Genomic DNA, 20947 nt, shown 5'->3' on the forward strand with positions numbered 1-20947 from the left:
GTTGTTTGATTTTTTCTTGTTGATTTTTTTGAGTTCTAGATAGATTCTGGTTATTCTAAATAATATTCTTTTAATGTATATCTTGACTCTTTCTATTTTAGGTATCATTTAATGATCTCCTTATTATAGAAGATAAGAGTTAAGCTCTGAAGGCTCTTATCCCTACACATATACTCTTCCCCACCTTCAGTACTTCCAAACTAGTTGTATAATCATTTTTTTTGAATCAATATCCAGTTGTTACTATTCCTATGTAACCACTTTTGAGTATAATCAACTAAGATTGTATTTCCTTTCTTTTGTAACTTTGTTTTTCTTATAGTTAATACTTGTTTCTTTCTCCTTTTTATTTTGTTTCTTCTGTTTTCCATGTTTCAGTTTTCTGGAATAAATGAAAATCTTCTTTGAGTATGTTCGAACTCTTTAGGTATTTTATCAGTTTAATTTTTTTTCTCAGATATAGCCTGTATGGAGCCTTGCTACCGCCTTTGTTAATCTGGCTTGAGAATTCTTTGCTTCTCTACTAGGTCCCTTTGTCTCTTAGGTTAAATCACTGTTACTTTAATTCTTGGTTTCCTGAGAAAAGTGTATGGGAGAAATTTTCTTTTTTTCCCTCCAATTTTTAAAACTTTTTATTTTGAAATAGTTATGGAGAAATTTTCTTTTTGAGATCTTACCTATTTAAAATGTATTTAGCTTACTCTTATCTTTTATTGATGGTTTGGTTGGATATAAAATTCTTTGTTACAAATAAGATAAAGATTTTGAAAGCATTAGTTCATTATTTTCTAACTTCCAGTGTTGTTGAAATGTTCCTGTCATGTCATGTCCCGGTGTCCTTCTAGTTCCTGACCTTTTATTGACAAGTTGTTTTCCAGTGAAAATTTAGAATCATCTCTTTGTCCCCAGTGTTCTGAAATTGTACAATGATGTGCCTTAGTTGTAATTTTTTCATTAATTAAGCTGGCTACTCATCTGTATATTTGTACTGGAAACTCATTTCCTTCAGTTCTGGGACATTTATTGGTATTATGTTTTTGACAGTTTCCTCCTCCTTGTTTTAACAGTTATTTTTTCCTAGAATTCCTTTGTTAGCGCTTTGTTAGGGTTGGAATGATTCACTAATTTTCTTCCCATTGTATTGCATTGCCTTTTTTTTTTTGAGAGAGAGAGAGAGGATCTTGCTCTGATGCCCAGGCTGGAGTGTAGTGGCACAGTTATAGCTCACTATAGCCTCAAACTTTCAAACTCCTGGGCTCGAGTGATCCTCTCACCCCAGCCTCTCAAGTAGCTGGGACTACAGGTGCATGCCACCACACCCAGCTGATGTTTTTATTGTTTTGTAGAGACAGACTCTCTCATCATGTTGCCCAGGCTAGTCTCAAACTTGTAGCCTCATGTGATCCTCCTGCTTTGGCTTCCCAAAGTGCTGGGATTACAGGCCTGAGCTACTATGCCTGGCCTGCATTGCCTTTTTATTCTATTTTCTGGCAGGATTTCTCAGCTTTGTGTTCCATCAGTTTGCTATTCTTTGTTTTAAATTACAGCTATCCTGTTTTTAACTTCCAGTGCCCTTTTGGGTTTCCCCCTTTATTATACCCCTGTTATTTCTTTGAAATGTTGTTTTACCCCTGGCATTATATCTTTTTCCCCCAGTTTGCATTTTTCTCATTGCTTTGGTCTCTTTCGTTCATGTTGGAAGCTTTCCTTATTCAATGGTGTTCTTTATCCATTCATATTTAAAAATAAAGCATTAAAATGTTAATAGAAGGCTTTGTGAATAGGGCTAGTATTTATTAATTGGTGGACATTACTGTAGAGTGATCCAAAGAGGGCCTAGCTTTTCATGAAAGAAGTAGAGCAACTGTTAGTATTTCTGAATCTTTCCCCTGGGCTGAGTTTTCCTAATGAGGAATTGTCCATTCTCCTTCGTAGGAAGGTGTAAGCTTGGCTGTTAATATTTCGGGAGCTCAGTGTGGAAAGGGCACTGGGGGTGGTGCAGTAATGCTATTTACTACATAGTCTTTGTCTAAGTTTTCAGTTTCTAACATGATACCCCTGTCCTCAGCTCTGGTATACCCCAATATATAGACTCTGTTTTAACCACTGGAGAGAGTAGCTGTCAGGTAGAGAAAACTAATCATCTGGCAGGATGGGATGAGGATGGTGATCTGAAGATCTTATAGCCTTTTTAGAGATGTTTAACTAATTCTTGTTTCTGTTCCCCTGGACACCCTTCCAGACCCACCACACCCACACATGCCACACATACACATTTTCAGAGGTTCCTGGTACCTCTAATTCCAGAGCCTTTCTACAGAGGTAATGGGCTTGCTTCTTATTGATTTCTTCCCACCTTCCCCACTTATCTTCCCCCCATTCCATGGCTTAGTTTTTGGTTTTCTATTCTCTGACAAGTCACCTACTTTCCAGCTTTCATCTTTAACATTTAGGGGAGGAGGTAATTGTACATGGGAAAGATTGGGGCTAATTGTACTATTGGTCTTCCTATCTAAGAAGAGATGCCTACAAATTAAGGACTGCCTTTAAGTAGAGGCATGTTTTGTCTTGTGTAGAAAGGACGACTGGGAGCCTGAGAATGCCTCAGTTGTTCGCTGCCCATTGTTAGGTAAGTCTACCCTTTTCAGAGTTGTGAATGAGTAAGCTAGGCAGAGTGGCTCCTGTAGTCCATGCCTGTCCCAGCTACAGCTACTTGGGTTGCTGAGGCAGGAGGATCCCTTAAGCCCAGTACTTCAAGACCATCCTGGACAATATAGCAAGACCCTCTCTCAGAACAAACAAACAAACAAACAAACAAACAAACCACAAAACCCAGAATTGTGAATGGGTACCCTTGACTTCAACAACTATAGCCTCCATTTTTCATATCACTAATCTTTTTCTACCTTTGACTTTAATCTCTTATCAATATCTGCTCTAGGGGATAGAATATGATTAGCTTTTTTAAACTAAGATAGACTTTCAAAAGTCTTAGCTCTCCTGTAAATATTTGTGTTGTAAGAGAAGATTCAATATATAAGACTGTTATTTAGGCTATCAAGTCTAAGGGAGGATGTGCTTGGATTGAGGGTGAAGTGAGATTGGCATCCTGGCCCCTGAAAGGTAGAGGAAGGAGTAGATATGTATGCCAAGGAAATAAATTATATAGGTACATCCCCATATTAGTGAACAGAAAAAGTCCACATTGCTTATTTGTATTTTTATTTGTTGCAAATATGTGCTTGAAAATCAGCATAAAATAGCTTCAGTTTATGTATTTTTTCATTTCACAGAAATTTCTGTCTTTTTTACTCAGTTGCTAACTATGTTTTTCAACAACCTAAAATGAAAGTTTAAATTCCTGGGTTTAAAGATATTTTTGGCATAAAGGTCATGAGGGTTGTAAATAGTGCAGTTTAGAAACTTTTACATTATATTGGGATGAATTTTGGAATACAACAGAACATTTAGAATGGGTTTAAAGATATTTTTGGCATAAAGGTCATGAGGGTTGTAAATAGTGCAGTTTAGAAACTTTTATATTATATTGGGATGAATTTTGGAATACAACAGAACATTTAGAATAGGATTAGAGGTTACTTCGTGGTAAGAAACTTGATTATTAGTAGTAATGGAAAAAAAATACTGGACATTTTTGAATAAACAAACTCAAGTTCTTAATGGTTACTTTGTTTAAAAGAAATAAAGTGAGAAAATAAACCATCTACTTATGTATAAATAAAAGAATGTTCGAAAAGAAGAGGTAAAATGGGGAAAATCTGGTAATCTTGCCGTAACAACTTGAAATTTAGTGCAATGCTTATCTACCATTAAATTGATTTTCATGTAAAGTTTTTGGTACTCATGGCAGGATATTTATTTTCTTTGAGGGGAGTTGTATTTCTGATGTAATTTTTCTTTCAATTAGACTTCTATAATCCTATATTAGCTTATATAAGTCTTTAGGCATATGTAGTTTTAAAATAAAGGTGTAACATACTTTCCAATGAATACCCTACAACTTTGCTCATTTTTTTGAGTCAAAGGCATTACTGTGGCACAACCTTCCTTTCCACATTGGGTTAAAAGTGGTTAAGTAAAAAGTATTTTTAAAACAGGAGCATTAAAACTCACTGTATTTTTTCTGCAGAGTTCCATGTTTCACAATGATGAGGCAAATTCTACTTGGCATGTGGTTGCAAAGTAGTTTAATCATTCTAAATTTATGGTTTCTGCTGACTCTTCAGTATGCCTTCCCAATACTCTGTGACTGATCTTGACAAATATCAGTCAGTAGAGCTTTTGGAGAGACTGGAGGTGTTGCTGAGTTGAGCTACAGATTTTTCTTCCTCCTCTCCTCCGACTCCTCCTTTTCTATGTTTTCCTGCTTTTATTTTCCTGCTTTTATTTTAGCAGTGACAGAAACTAGGGATGGTTGTGCCAGAAAACAAAATTTGTAATGCCCGCCTAATAATACCGTTATTTCAATCCACTAAAGAGCGGGTCTCTAAGTAGAAAAGGATTGTTTATCCTGAGTGAGGTATTCATGTATCTTGTGGCATAAAACAATTCTAGTTGAATTGTGTGCTCTTGTGCTAGTTTCCCAGATTGCTCACCTTGAGTGGTTTATGCTCGTTTCTGCTAATAAACCCAAGGGGTACAGCATGGTATCAGAGCAATATTGGTGGAGCCTCCAGTGGTAGGGCCTCTGATTAAAGAGGTCATTAGATTGGCCTAGAAAAAGAAATTGTAATCACATTCATTAGAGTAACAATGCTACTTTCTGATTGATTATATGATCCATTTCATTCTCAGTGCATCTTTATACAATAGGTGTAGGGTATTTCCATCTTTTTGTAGTTAGAAACAATAACTGATTTTCTATTGAAAAAATATTGTATAATTGTTTCAATTACCTACATTACAAGCCACCCATAGTTTAGTGGCTTAAAACAACTGTTATCTTTCATTCTTTTCTGGACAGAATGAGCTCATTTGGGCAGTTTTCACTAAGGATTTCTCATTGTGTTGCATTCTGATATTGGTAGGGGCTATAGTCCTCTGAAAACTTGACTGGGCTAGGCATCCAAGATTGTTAACTCACACAGTTGGGACTGCTTACTAGAGGGCCTACTTGTGGCCTCATTATGTAGCTTGGGATTTTGACAGCATGGCAGCTGGATTCTGATAGGGAACCTCCCAAGAACACGCATTCCAAAATGCAAGAAACAGAAACATCCAGAATAGTTAATAACTAATAACTGGCCTAGTTCGCTGCTGTCATGTTCTGTTGGTCAGAGCAGTCTCAGGGCCTGCCCAGATTCAAGGGTATGGATAAATAGACTCCACCTTATGTTGGAGGAGTGTCAAAGTCACATTATTGCAAAGGAGTACTTGGTATAGGAGATATTGTTGTTACCTTTGGAAAATATAGTCTGTGAAACTCCTGATTTAAAAAGTAAATAACTGTGTATAATGCCTTAAAGTACATTAACGTATTCTTGCATAGATATTGTATGTGTGTATGCATGTTTATATGGCATATTGTATATGTGTATGTGTTTATATATATATAGTATGTTTATGTATATGTACATGCATATGCATAAATATACGCATACATAGTGTATACATACTGTCTTAGTTCCTTGGGGCTGCTATAACAAAATTTCATAAATTGTGCAGTTTATAAACAACAGAAATTTATTTCTCACAGTCCTACCTAGAGGCTGAGAAGTTCAAGATCAAGAAGATGGCAGATTCAGTGTTTTGCAAGGGTCCACTTCCTCATAGCTGGCACTTTCTCAGTTGGCCTTTTGTGGTGGGAGGGGCGAATGAACTCCCTTGGGCCTGTTTTATATGGGTACTAATCCCATTCATGAGGGCTCTGCCCTCACGACCTAATCATCTCTCAGAAAGCCTCACTTCCTAATACCATGCCTTAGGGTTAGGATTTCAACGTATGAATTTTGGGGGAACACAAACATTTGGACCATAGCACATACATACATGTATATTATGCTACAATATCAGTATACTTCATTATACTTGATGAGAAAAAACCCACCTCGCTTTTAATTAGTGATCACAAATCTTAAAACTACCTAACAATTGAACTACTAGTACCTTTCCTGTATCAATTCCAGTTACCACTTCCTAAGAAACTGTTTTACATTGTTTCCTCTGTTCTCAAACCTCAAACATCTCCTCTCACTCTCCTCACTCTCAGCTGATGATCTATTTATTTCTCTGAGAATAAAGCAATCAGAATAAAAACTTAGCTGTCCTATCACCAAATCTCCCAACTATCTTTGTCATTACCCTTGTTCTATGCCTTTCCTCTTTGTGACAATATATAAAGTATCCAGCCTCTTATCTAAACCCAACCCTCTCCTTTTGTGCTGGGACCCATCTTGTTATGGATATTCAAGGATTTAACCCCTACATCATCAAATTTTCCCTCTGCTAGATCATTCCCTTCAGCATACAAATAAATAGTCTGAAATTTTGTCCCATTTAAAAAAAAAAACCTCCCTTGACCACACAACCCCATTCTGCTACTCCATTTCTCTGCTTCTGTTTACTGCAAATTCTTCAAAAAAAGTTATCTGTACTCTTTCTCCACTTCCTCCTCTCATGTTCTCTCTTGAACTCACTCTAACCATTTTATCAAAATCGCTCCTGTACAGGTCAGTGATGGCCACCACAATGTCCATTCTTCTGGCCAATTCTTAGTCCATATTTATTTAACCTCTCGATCCATTTGACAAAGTCCTTAAAATCCATTTTTCATTTGGTTTTTGTGACATCATATCCTCCTGCTTTTTTTCTCTTACCTTACTGCCTACTCCTTCTTAGTTTCTTCTGGTAGATACTCTTCACTTTCCTGACCTGTAAATGTTGGAACTTGATGTCAGCCTTAGCATGTCCAAGATTGAACTTGGTTTCCTTCGTCCAGATGTACTTCCCAGGCCAGAAAAAAATGAGTAATCCTTTATCCCATTCATATCCCACAGTCAATCTATCAGCAGATCCTAGCACCTCTGCCTACACAACATGTCAAAACTCCAAGCCCTTTCTAATATCAGCATTCTTATCTTTATCCAAGCAACCATCATTCTGTCAATTGTTGCACTAAATAGGCTTGTGCTTGGAAACCCTACATTTCTTCTTTGCCTTTTTGTGGTTTATTTTCAACAGAGCACTCAGAGCGATGCTTTCAAGACTTTAAGTCATTTCACATCACTCTTCTCCATATCTCCAGTGACTTCCCATCTTGCTCAGAGTAAAAGCCAAAGCCCTTAGCATGGTTTACAAGGTCCCTGTTTAATCTGGTCCCTGCTGCCTCTCTGCATCATCACCGATCTTCCTCTTGTTCACTTTGCTCTAGGCACACTGACCTCCTTGTTCTTCCCGAACATGCCAAGTTCACTTCTATATCAAGGCCTTTGCATTTGTTTCTTATGGCTGGAAAACTTCCCCAGTTTTATTTAAATGATGCCACCTTAGTTCATTCAGGTCTATACTCAAAATTCAGCTCCCAAAGAAGTCTTTCCTTGACTTCTTATCTGAAGTACCTTTTCCCACATCTCAGCCAGCCCACCCTTGGCCGCTCACTGTCCCTATTCTGCTTTAATTTTTCTTGCTAGAACTTGTTACTACTGCTAATTATTTATTTGCTTATTGTCTGTCTGCTCTGTAGAACAAAAGTGCCACGAAAGCAGAGACTTTTTTTTTTTTTTTTTTTTTTATGCACACACACAGCATAATTTGCAGCAGTGACTTCTGATCACAACAAAGTGATAGAACTCAGCACGTGCTCCATAAGCATTTGTTAATTGGGTGAATGAGTGAATGCTTGTGTATACATGCATGCAATGGACTATTGTGTATGCTTTGATAGGAAAATAATTCAGCTTTCTTTTTTGAACTTATGTGGCTTTGTTTTATCAATAAGAAATGCATGTGTTGGAAGCACATACCACGTTGCCTATATTGCTTATCTTCAAGATTCCCATTTTCCAGATGATGCAGTTTGTTTAGGCCTTGCTGCTTTTTGAGATGGCAGGAATTTGTGAGTTCTGCCCTTTTGTCAACATTGTGTACTATCAAGGTGCTTAACTTTTCTTTATCTGTTCATCATCTGAAGAAAGGATAAGAAGTTATTTGATGTATTAGAATGCATGATTCCTCAGGTCTTCTAGTTAAAAATAATTTCTCTAAGATGGACCTTTAAAAATCTCATGTTCCATTTGGTGATTTAAGTAGTATCATGTTCCAAACATTTTAATCCTAAGATCACTGCCACCTAAAAACGCTAGCTGACTCTACTGTTTTGTAATTTGCTATGTAGTTAATTTTATTTACACCATCTGACTTAAGCTTATTTTGACAGACTTTTTTTTTTTTAGGGTAAATTCCACATAGGTACTTGCCTCTTGTGCATGTTGATCTGCCTTTAAAAGCATTATTTATAAATAGGTTGCATTCCAAGAATTTTAATTATCATACAAAATTACATATACTCCTCTATAACAGAAACCTAAAGATTCTAAAACCAAGATTGCACTTGTGAGCAAATAGGACTTGAGTTCTTAAATTTATGTATTTTAAGTACATTTCATTTCTGAAGCATCTACTCTCTGGGCACTTACATTTTTTTCTTGTAAGGTAAAAACCACTATAATGTCCATAATTAAGTTCATTAAGATATTTCCACTTAACTATTAAACGGATAACACTTTTTTTTATTAAACTGAAAAGACTAGAAATCTATGACACTGGGGACATAAACTTTTTAGAAAAGCTAACTAGAAAGTTAGATGAGGCCTAGAAACTAGGAGTGAATTTCTCATCACAGACTGTGGCTTTATATTGAAACTTTAGTTGCTTCAATATAGGCCAGATGATTCTCCTTCTTCCTATCTCAATTTGAGTATCCCTCCTGGAGAAACCAGAGATACAGCTGGATGGTTGAAATCTTTGCTGTTATGTACATTGCAGCTTCTGTCAGAGAAAACAGCTGTGGACTCCTGTATAACTTTCTGTTCTGATTAAATTTAGTAACTTTGTTTTACTAGAAAATGAATAGTCCAGGATGGAGTAGAGATAAATGGCACTTTTGCATGATCCAGATCAGTTGTTACTTTGTTAGATGTCACTATGTAGCAATTTTTAGACAGTAGGAACTAAAGACTTTAAGATTTTTAAATAAACTTCTTTTTACAAATTGCCTTAGTGATTCAGAGAAATGAGCACTTTTCACAGTTTAACTCTTTCTCTTTTTCTTTTCATTCCCTTTCCATATTCCTTTTGTATTTCACCCAACATCAAAAATGCCCTTTCAGAAACACAAAGTAGATCTTTTCTACAAACTACGCCATGTGATGAATGAACTAATTGACCTGCGAAGGCAGCTACTGTCTGGTCATCTGACTCAGGACCAGGTGCGGGAGGTTAAGCGGCACATCACCGTGCGCCTGGACTGGGGTAATGAGTAAGTATGAATATTTAGGCATCTCTCAGTTTTCATTTATGATAATTCAGTCCTCATAGAGTTTGCACCTATACAAAGCTTCTCTTTAATTATTAAAAGACAATGATATATTCTCCACTAAATTTTTATCATTTTTGCTAGAGCAGTTGTTTCTTTTAGTTAGCAAAGGACACTTGTTCTAGTCAGTGAAACTCACACTCCATTTTCATTTCTGGAAAATAAGAATTAAAGAATTGTAATTAAAGAATCCTCTGGGGCTTCTTCCAGCTCAGTTTCTTGATTCTAGACCTCCTCCTAATCAGTGCTTTTTAAAAATGTGAATTTGGTATCCTTTACATTTTGTAGGTATACAGTGAATCTGAATAAGCATAATCTACAAATGAGAACTGTCTCCATTTGTACTTCAGAATATTCTTAACTACCTTGTCATTCAATAATAGTTCTGCATTTATACAATAGGTATGATGATTTGCTGTTGCCATACAAGTAAAATTCTAAGACTCTGGCATGGGAAGTTAGGATAGATAGTATTCAGATTTATTTCTTCCTATATTTAATAATTGTTATAATTTTCAGGTGCTTTTTTCTCATTCTCTTAAAATTTGGGTCCATTGAACTTTGAATTAACCAGGTTGCCTCCTACTTAAGATATACATATACTTTATGTATATTTGAATATGTGTCTTTAGCTCCTTATCCTTATAAGACATCTTTGAAATGATAGAGAACAAAAAGAATGAGAGGAGATTCATAAATGAGATTTATGAACCCAATCCTGGAAGGTAGAAAGTAAATGGAAGATTAATGACAGAGGAAGCCCAGTATATGTGGAGGAAACCAGTGTATGTGGAAGAAACCTCAGTTAATGAGGGAGCCAGTTTGCCCTGTACCTCCTGGAATCATGGAGGATAGGAATAGGCTGTGGAGCTTGCTTGCTTGCTTGCCTGCTTCATTCATTCATTCATTCATTCATTCATTCATTTATGGGTGTTTTGTTTGTTTTCTAAGCTGGAACACTCTTAAACCGCTCCTTTCTCTTTAGCTTAATCCTGCCCCATCCTTCACAGTTAATGTCAAGTCTACTCTCTTTTGCAATTCACATTATTTTCCCAAATTTTCATAAAACAGTGGAGAAAAATTAATTGAAAGTGGCTGAAAATTATAAATTGTTCAGTAGTACCTCAAAATGTTTTTAGATAGGACAAATATATTCAATTAGTTTTGCCGTATTTTTGTCATTTATGTATGCATGTGTGTACTTATTTTCTGCTGAACTATCTGAAAACAAGTTGCAAATACAATGCCATTTCTTCACACCCAAATTATTTCAGCATACAGCTGAAACAATGACATTCTCTTAAATTACAGAATTTTATTAATGAACATAATAAAATTAACAAAAATATTCACAAAGGATAGCAGAGTAGCATATAATCAAGCATGAATATATAGTTTTAAAAACTAGGACAGGAGTGCAATGCGCACTACCCGAAGGATGGACATATTTGAAACACGGACTTCGGTGGGGGCGGGGAACCAAGGGCAACACACGTAACCTAAACATCTGTACACCCATAATTTGCTGAAAAAAAAAAAAAAAAAAAACTAGGAATAATAATTACTAATATGATCTGCACTGGGTTATTTTTTCTGCCTTAAATCTTTTTTTGCTTTTTTTTAAGATTTATTTTTAAATGTCAGAATATTACGGGGCTACAAATACTTTGGTTACATATATTGCCTTTGCATTGCCTGAGTCAGAGCTACAAGCTTGCCCATCCCCTAGACAGTGTGCACTGCACCCATTAGGTGTGAATTTACCCATCCCCTTCTCACCCCTCCCACCTGCCCAATCCCCAGTGAATGTTGCTTCCGTATGTGCACTTCAGTGTTGATCAATTAGTACCAATTTAGTGGTGAGTACATGTGGTGCTTTTCTTTTTTTTTCTATTTATTTCAGGATATTATGGTGGTACAAACCTTTTGGTTACGTGTTACGACTTTGCCTCACCCAAGCCAGGATTAGAGGCATGCCCTTCCCCCATATAACGCTGACCACATCCATTAGTTGTGAGTTTATCCATACCCACCTCCCATCCCCCAATGAATATTACTACAATGTGAGCACCTTAGTGTTGCTCAGTTAGTACCACTTTGATGATGAGTACATGTGGTGCTTATTCCATCCTTGTGCTACCTCACTTTGGAGGATGGGCTCAAGCTCTATCCAGGAAAATATAAGAGGTGCTAGATCACTGTCGTTTCTTATAATTGAGTAATATTCCATTGTATACATATGCCATATTTTATTAATCCACTCATGGATTGAAGGACACTTGGGTTGTTTCCACATCCTTACCGTAGTGCATTGTTGTGCCATAAACATTCGAGAGCAGATGTCTTTATCATAGAATATCTTTTGTTCTTTTGGGTAGATGCCTAGTAGTGCAATTCCTGGATCAAATGGTATTTCTATTTTTAGCTCTTTGAGGTATCTCCAAATTCTTTTCCACAGAGGTTGCACTAATTTTCAGTCCCACCAGCAATGTAAGAGTGTTCCTGTCTCTCCACATCCTCACCAGCATTTGTTGTTTTGTGATTTTTTGATAGAGGCCAGTCTCACTGGGGATAGGTGATATCTCATTGTGGTTTTGATTTGCATAATTTAATAGTTTTAACACCTTCTGTAAAGATGCTGTTATGTTTCTTCTCAGTCTCTAATTCATCACTACAATAAATATAGCATAGCTAAGTTAAAATTGCATTAACTCAGAAGTGACACAGCCTACTTGATCTCTGCCTTAGAAAAATACCCAAGTAAGAAATATTTTATTCTTAGAATAATAATTTAAGACGAATCACTAATAAATATGTAATTCAAGTTCTTTTATTCTTTCTTTCTCTCCTTCTCTGTCATTTTTTTCTCCCTCCACCCCTTTTATACTTTCTCCCCCAGATTTTCACATATCCCTTTCTTTCCACTAAGTGTATGTTTTTCATCAAAGGAATTGCTCTCAGAGTAAGCAACACGAGCAGTAGTTTACTTTGTAATGTGCAGAAAGTACTCACTCAGTGATAGGACCCAAAAAGGTTTATGCCTCAGTACTTTCCCTTTAAGGGCATGGTGATATTTTCTAGCTTTAGGACATGTGAAATGAGCAGAAATTTCCAAAAATGTCTCAGGGTTCTTCTGATACCTGGTGGTGTGCTCACTGATCAGTTTCTTGCCCTGTTAATGCAGTCTAGGTTGGCTTAGCTATGTTTAAAGTACATATAGTCAAAATCCTTCTGTCAAGTTTTATGTTCAGTTGACTAACTTTCTCTCTCTCACACACACACACATACACACACACACACTCTCTCTTACACTTTGTACATCTGTTTTGCTCATCATTATAATCTGCACTTACTACAGTGCCTGTACTCAGAAGGGACTATGTGAATATATTTGAGCAATAAAGTGAATTTCTTTTCATGCCTGATAGATACTCATTAACCAACTAGTATTAGTTTCTTTCTGGGTTGATGTATTGACATGGAATGATCTCTTAAACTAATATGACTGAATGGATTACCATCACTTGTAGCCTTAGTACTTAACTTTCATAGTTATTAGTAGAAGGGCAGCAGGTATAGTGGGAATACCATAGATTTGGAGCGAGACTGACCTAGCTTGAGATAAGCCCATCTCTGTTCCCTTAATAGGTGACTTAGTTAACCTCTCTGGGCCTCAGTTTCCTTGGTTATAAAATGGGTCTAACACTGTCTACTTCCCGTAGTGCTTAGAGATGATGTGCATAAAGTGTCTAGCCCAGTAAATGTTTGGTAAAGGGTAGCTTTTATTAGATATATCTTTTTATATGTTACAGAAATATAAACATGCTGTGCTTTCATTACTATAGCTATTATCTGTGTGCTCTTTTTGTTATAATCATTAGAAAAAGGTACTCCCCACAAGAAATCTTAACATCTCCATTTTTTTCTCAACTGTTTCTGGGAGAGAACTAAGTCCTAATGCCCAGAAGTATCCATTGTATGTTATTAATTAACTTCAAATTATTTTCTATTAATATGTTCTGTGGTTTAGATGAAATCCAGAAGAAAAAGATAAAATAGAATATAGAATATTTATTAAAAATACTTAATATTCTTTTCATTAAAAAGAAATGTAAAATTTAAAGAATTCCCTATAGAGATTCAGGGCCTTGGAGAACTCCACATGAAAGAATGTGGGGTCAGGAGTATGTCCCTCATTCACTGCTGTGTCTCCAGGTTCAACATGAGCTCAGCACAGAGTAGGTTCTAATAGGTATTTATTGAGGTATTGGAATGAATGATTGAGTGATCAATGATGGGTGAGTATTAAATATTTTTGTGAATATTGTTCACCTAAGCAATTAGACTATTTTAGAAAACTGAGCCCTACACATGTACATCTGTATTGGATATACCTAGATGTTTGCACCTCTGATTGTATCTATTTAAAGAGTTTTTTATTTAGACACTCTATTTCTTTGATCACAATCCCTGTACTTTAAGCCATATTTTGGCTCATGATGTAATGTAGTGATAATAATTATAAAAGCCATAGCCATTCACAATGCCAAGCACTGTGCCGAGTGGTTCACATGGATTAATCCTTACAACAGCCTATGATAGTAGATTAGACAATATGGTTTGATGGAAGAGCTAAGATACACAAACCAGGCAGTCTGACATCTTGCTTCTGATTACTCTGGTGCACTGCCTCCCTTTTCTGTGAAGACAGAGGTCATGTTGACCATTCCCTGCACTCACTGACACTATTCTTGGAATAAACCATAGGAATAAATAGCCAAGAACCTCTTTTTCAGGGTAAAGTTTGCAATGAACATGTATTGCTTCTCACTGTGCAATGTGTCTACCTTTTTCCAATGAGGACAGTCACTAATTTAATTTTTGCAAACTACTCTTCCTCCATTGAAGATGATCTTAGCAGAAGGAACTGTCCTTTGTTTTTACCAAATCACCCATTAATACTTTTCATGTTGTTCAAGGTAATGAAATCAAGAAACTGAAGGGTACTGTGCTGTAGCTACTTCTAGAAGAGGGAAAACACTCTGCTCTCAGGGGAGGGTTAGCATGATGAAAAAGAACATTTGCTTGACTCAAAACTACTACATTCCCCATATCTTACACCACAGCTCTGGTACATGACAGGTCCTCAGAAAGTATCTGTGGGGTGATTGGGTGGGTACATGGGTGAATGATTGACTGGATAAGCAAGCTAAGAGTTCCATAATGCTAAGATGGACTTTTTCATAGATGCCAGTCTCCAGACAGGCTCATCACTGTGTGTGGTGCACTACTACAGAACACATACATTCAATCCCAGCTCTGCTGACTTCGATGCCGTCTGGATTTTTCATAAGCTGCTATATCTAAAACATTAATTTTTATTAGATTTACTCAGTCCTTTTTTTGTTTCCTAATTGCGATACTTAGACTATTCCATATATATATTTTTGGACCTCAAGTGGTTAACAGAATATGTATGAAATATTGTCTTTTTTAATTTAAAAAAATTTAGGGTGATTATGGAAAATTTGGAAAGTGCTTTAAAAGATCAGTTTTGGCTGGGTGCGGTGGCTCATGCCTGTAATCCTAGTACTCTGAGAGGCCGAGGCGAGAGGATCCCTTGAGGTCAGGAGTTCGAGACCATCCTGAGCAAAAGTGAGACCCTGTCTCTACTAAAAATAGAAAAAGTTAGCTGGGTGTGCTGGCACATGCCTGTAGTCCCGGCTACTTGGTAGGCTGAGGCAGAAGAAAGACTTGGGCCCAGGAGTTTGAGGTCACAGTCAGCTATCATGATGCCACTGCACTCTAGCGCAGGCAACAGCGAGACCCTGTCTCAATTAATTAAATAAAAAAAGATCAATTTTATAATTTTAGTTTCCTAATACAAATACTAATATCATCCTTCTGATCTTTCCACTGTTTATCACATACATATAAAAATACATTAAATATTTCAGATCATATCTGTAAAAATCTTTATAATTTAAAATAGCTTTTTATGAGAAGAGGGGTAGAAAGGATGTGCTCCAGCTCTCTCTGGTTCTCTGTAGACATTACTGTCTTTTCATACTGTAAGTGTTAGATGGTAGAGGCCTGAAATTGTTTCAGAGAAATTAAGAATAGCTAATAATACAAGTATAATGAACATTATTTGGGTGATGGGCACACTAAAAGTGCTGACTTCAACATTATAAAAGGTATCCATGTAACAAAAACATTTGTACCTCCTTATGAGACCAAAAAAGAAAAAAAAAGAATAGATAATAAGAGGTGATGGAATGAGTCTTTCTTTGATATAAGAAAACAGGATCTCAGTGACAGAAAAATAAAATCTCTTACAGATTTAAATTGAATTAACTTCAATAATGAAACATTTGAAGGCATAGTTTTATCATAAAACCGTAGACTATTGTGGATAAGGCCAACAGTCTATTATTGATCTCATTATGTAAAACTGAGTTATTTTTAGCATTTAGTTCTAAAAAATGTTTCTTTATAAACTCAGATTTTTCTATTAAAGGATAATGCAAGTGTTTCTTTTAATAGAAAAACATGAGTTTTTATCCTTTAATAGAAAACTGTTTTTTTCCTTGCCTATGAGAAAGTACACACATAAATTTTAAGTCTTAGTCATAGTTATCATTTTAGCATGTTATTAGTATGTTTGCTTCTAGCTTCTTCATATAGGTTTGATTTTCCATTTTTACTTTACCAATCTTACTGAATTTGTTTAACATCTTCAGATATTTTCCTATAAACAGGGTCTAAATTATAAATAAAATAAATCTGCATTTTGGTGTACATCTGACTTTATTTTAAATGAGTGAGAGTTTTATGTACAGAAAGAACCTACAGAATTAGTTTTGCTAGCACGTTCTGAAAATAGTTCATAATCTAGATGAAGAGGGAAAAAATGTTTCCCCTCCCATAATCTCATGGAATATTTTTGCCAGACACAATTTCATAACCCTCGTTTTGGAGTAGGATGGTCACAAAGCATCTCTGAAACACTAATGAGACGTTCAGACTTTTTCCTCAGAAAAAAATTGTACATGAACACGCACACGAATTCATCCAGCAGTTTCAGGGATCTACAACCCTCTGACTGTATTGAAGTCCGGGTTTAGAGCTATTGTCCTAGGGTGTCAGAAAGGAACTAAAATTTGTTGAATGTAAATTATGGGCCATATCTGAACTCAAGAATTCTGGCTATGTCCAGCATTATTTTCACTGTCTAATATTTCCACCTAATCAGTCATTAATTACCATTAGTTCTTTCTTCCTGCCCAAAATACCAGATCTTCTTGATCTGTCTTGAGTAGTAATACACTTTGATTAATCTTCTATTTAATGTTTTTTACAATATTGGTTCTAATACATGGCCAAGTCTTTACCAATATCAGTATTAGTTAGATTGAAAATGAGATAAAACTCAACTAAAACATGTATCTCTTTGAGTTTAGTATCTTTAGGAGGTGATTTTTGTGTTTGACTTTGAATTACAAATCTACTTAGATCCTGAATAATTTTTTCATCCTAATTAAAGTGATGCATGACTGAAGCATGAACATGTTTGTAGACTGGGGAGAAGTAGAAAAATAAACATGACTTGTTGATGATCTAAAGAAAACCCATCCTTAGTGAACCAAGCACTCTTTATAAATATGAATACTGAATGAAACCTTTTTACCATCGTAAGTGGAACTGCTTGATGACTAGAATTATGTCAGCTTTAAAATCCCTAGCCTCATTCATTTACCAAAGGTAAACACAATTTGATGTTTCTGGATAATACTTGTCCCTGCTGGGGCAATGTCTGAACCTCTGTCCACAAGATCATGGCAGTTATGGGTTCCTAGGCACATAAATACACGTGGGTAATCTGAGGGCATGACATGCTGAGTGTCTTTCTCTTTACTAGGCATTTGGGCCTGGACCTGGTGCCTCGGAAGGACTTTGAAGTAGTGGATTCGGACCAGATTAGTGTCTCAGATCTCTATAAAATGGTAAGAAATCTAACATGGGATAGTTTGTTCCTGCACAGCTCATTTTTTCTCTTTTGTTTATTTTTCCTAATTACATTATGAAACAATATTGCTCAAATTATTTCTTTGTCTCTTTCCCAATGTACTTAAGGGGTCTTGCTTATTCTGACAGTACGTATCGTGCTTGGTTTTCAAATGGAATTACTGTGTAGGAATGCTGGGCTTAGTGTACTGTCTAGGGGTCACTTCTCTTTTGATTTTGCTGGTGAGATAGAGCTCCTTCAGCCTGCAGTAGTTACTAAAGTTACGTCTCTTTCCCCTATCTCCTAAGAAAAAAAGGTAAAGCTGGAAAGAGCCAATTATTGGACAATGCAGTAAATTGAACCTGGAAATAATATACCAGTCTTTCCAGAGAGACAGAGCCTGATAGATACTTAGCTGTCTATTGGTTATTATAAAAATCTATCGAGTTGACTAATGACCACAATTACACTTACAGGCTGGATGAGAAGTAACTAAAAGAAAGGTACAACATTTTAAAATAAAACAAATAAATAGCAGAAACCTAAGGTAAAAATTAAGTTTAGACTAAGGTACCGGCTAAAACCTCACTTTGAGGAGTATATATTCATTGAGTATATATTGGTGAGAATTAGAAGTTTTAGAATCTCTTTAAGAAAATGTAATATTTTAGGGAATATAGAGGGTACCAAGTATGTTGCCTGGTGGAGGACCTAAGGAAATTTGACTAAAAAATATACAAATAACAAAACAGTTGCTTTTACATATTTACTTGTATATATTTACTAGTGTACACAAGCATTTGTGTACAGTTGATTTAACTGTGCTCTATGCAGTATATGATATGTGTGAAACACAAGAGATTAAAGCTGGCCCATCATGGTGGCATGCACCCGTAGTCACAGCTACTTGAGGCAGGAGGATCACTTGAGCCCAGGAATTAGAGACTAGCCCTTTTTCCTTAAAAAAAGCAAAAAGATAAACAAGACTTATCTCTTCTCTCAAGAATCTTACCATCTAGGGTGTTTGTTCCTAATCCCTTGTGGGTCATGGAGGATCGGATGAAATTTCCTCCCAGGACAATGTGCATATGATTTGCATACAAAGTTGTATAGTCAATTTTAGGGAATCAATGGACAGTTCCTCCTCATGTTTGCTCCTGAAGCCCATGCATGGACCCCATGTTAGAAACTCTACTCTAGTGGAGTCAATAGGCCATAAACAAATAATTGCCATATATGTGTTACATTACATAATTAAAGTATACATTGATGCTGTTAGAGGCGGTAACTGATTTCCTGGGAATGGTAAAAGAGAAGGAAAGACTTTCCAAAATGGCACACAGCGTAGGGAAGAGGCAGTTCCAGGAAAATACAAGACATTTAATAACTTTGGCATGGAGGTATATTTTAGTGAATGGGAGTAAGGCCAAGAGGGAGGCAAGAGCCAGATCATGAAGAGCTTTGTATGTCCCAAATTGGACTCTAGGCAGTAGTCTGATAGAATCACGAGAGTGACATGATCACATATGGGCTTCAGATATTGACTCTGTCTATAACGAGTGTAAAATGCAGAAGACTGGAATCGGGGAGTGAAGAGACCACAGTAATGATTCAGGCAAGAAATAATGGCTAGATAGCAATGGAAATGGAGAAAAAAATCAATAAGAATGTTGTAGATATTTGGAAGTCAAATTGATGAATTTTGATGATTAGATGTAGGAAGTGAAGGGAGAATTAGAGTTTGAGACTAAGAGCTCTTCTTTGGAATGGTGGCCTGGAGGATGTTATTTTTGTGGTAAGGATTTTAGATTTCATTCTAAGTGTGACAGAAAGCCTGTTAAGGTTTTTAATCAGGGAAATCACATGATCTGGCTTACATTTTTAAAAGTTCCCTCTAGTCGCTATGTGGAAAATGACTGAAGTGGGACAAGAATGGAAGCAGGGAGCAGTCATTCAAGCAAGAGATCTTAATTTCAGTAGCTTGGGCTAGAGCTAAAACAGTGAAAGTAATACGAAGTTGTTGGATTCTGAATACATTTTGAAGTTGGAACCAATCAGAGTTATTGATTAAATTGGTATATGTGTATATAAGAAAGAGAAAGGTCAGAGAAGAATTACTCCTGTGTTTTTAACCTGCCCAGCAGGATAAAAGTAGAATGGGAAACATTGTGGAGGAAACAGGTTGGGGAGTGAAGCAGTGGAAATCAATTGTTCTGGTTTTTCTTTTCAAGTTTGAGTGCCTTTTAGCCATTCCAACAGAGGTATTAAAAGTCTAGGGAGGGGGCCAAGATGGCAGCCTAGAAACAGCCTACACACACCGCTCTCCAGAAGAGGATTTAAAGTTGCAAGTAGGTATTCACCTACAGATGGGTCATCTTAGAAAAAACATTGTGAATCATCAGAGAAGCGACTTGAGACACCTAAAGTGAAGGAGGGAGAAACCCAGGTCAACCACTCAGTAGGATCGGAGGTTGCCAGGTGCTCGCACATGGGGAATGGACTGAGGAGAAAACCCCGGGGCTCCATACTTCCCCCATGGACACTCAAACCTGAGCTGTGAGGGAGCTATTCCACCACTGCAGGACTCTGGGCTGATCAGGGAGCTCCTTGGAAACTCCGCACCAGCACTGCACAAGAGAGCAGGCATAGTGGGGTCTTGCTGGCTTCTGACCCCAAGTCGCTGCAACTGACGCCACTCCGAGCCCTCACCCCCAGAGTGCCCTGTCTATATGGGGTTAGTTCCACTGTGGCTGCCTCTCCATCATCCCTGCTGGGCCAGGGAGACAGTGGGGAGGCCAGGCACTATCATGAACCCTGTGACTGGGTGCTGTGCATACACCCCTGCCCATAACCGGGGAATCTGAGCAAAGAAGGTACCTATGGCCCCCAGCATCTGCTGCTACCATCTGGGTAGTGCTGTTGCTGCTGCTGCCACTTGAGTAGCGCCTCAGCTACTGCTGCCATCAGACCTGGACAGAGTGAACACCCACAGCCCTGGCACCCATGACCACCATCTAAATATAAATAGCCTTGCCCTGCCACCATGGCCTCAGCTGTGGGGAGACCTGGGCAGAGCAAACTCCCATGCCACCTGCCTCCATGGAGAGGGACACCCCCAGACCCCACCCAAGCTTCCAGCAGCAGCCTGGAGACCAACCCAGCACACTGCACAAATATCCCCCAGTATTGGGTTGGACCATGACAACCACAAGGGAACAGGGTGATACAAGAGAACAGCTGCATCACAGGCTGTCAGTGCATCTGTCCCTCTTCTGCCTGGTCAGTCTTCCAGACAAGGACTCAAGCATGCCATCCAGGGACCTCTCCCTTTCTTCACTGAGCAACAGAGTTCCCAGCTGAAGAGAACAGTTGTGAAGGAGGGAGAA

At 37.3% G+C, this 20947-nt stretch overlaps 1 protein-coding gene across 1 annotated transcript in view; it reads left to right on the forward strand.

Annotated features, from left to right (window-relative positions):
• DOCK3 (dedicator of cytokinesis 3) overlaps positions 1-20947 on the forward strand; it is a 681302-nt gene that overhangs the window by 379314 nt on the left and 281041 nt on the right. The window contains exons 6-7 of the mRNA XM_012639462.1: positions 9348-9496; positions 17475-17559. Of these exons, the coding sequence (XP_012494916.1) occupies positions 9348-9496; positions 17475-17559 (234 nt within the window). The remainder of the gene's footprint in view (positions 1-9347; positions 9497-17474; positions 17560-20947) is intronic.

The sequence above is a fragment of the Propithecus coquereli genome, unplaced genomic scaffold (assembly GCF_000956105.1).
Source record: "Propithecus coquereli isolate 6110/MARCELLA unplaced genomic scaffold, Pcoq_1.0 Scaffold1, whole genome shotgun sequence".
Taxonomy (NCBI): domain Eukaryota; kingdom Metazoa; phylum Chordata; class Mammalia; order Primates; family Indriidae; genus Propithecus; species Propithecus coquereli.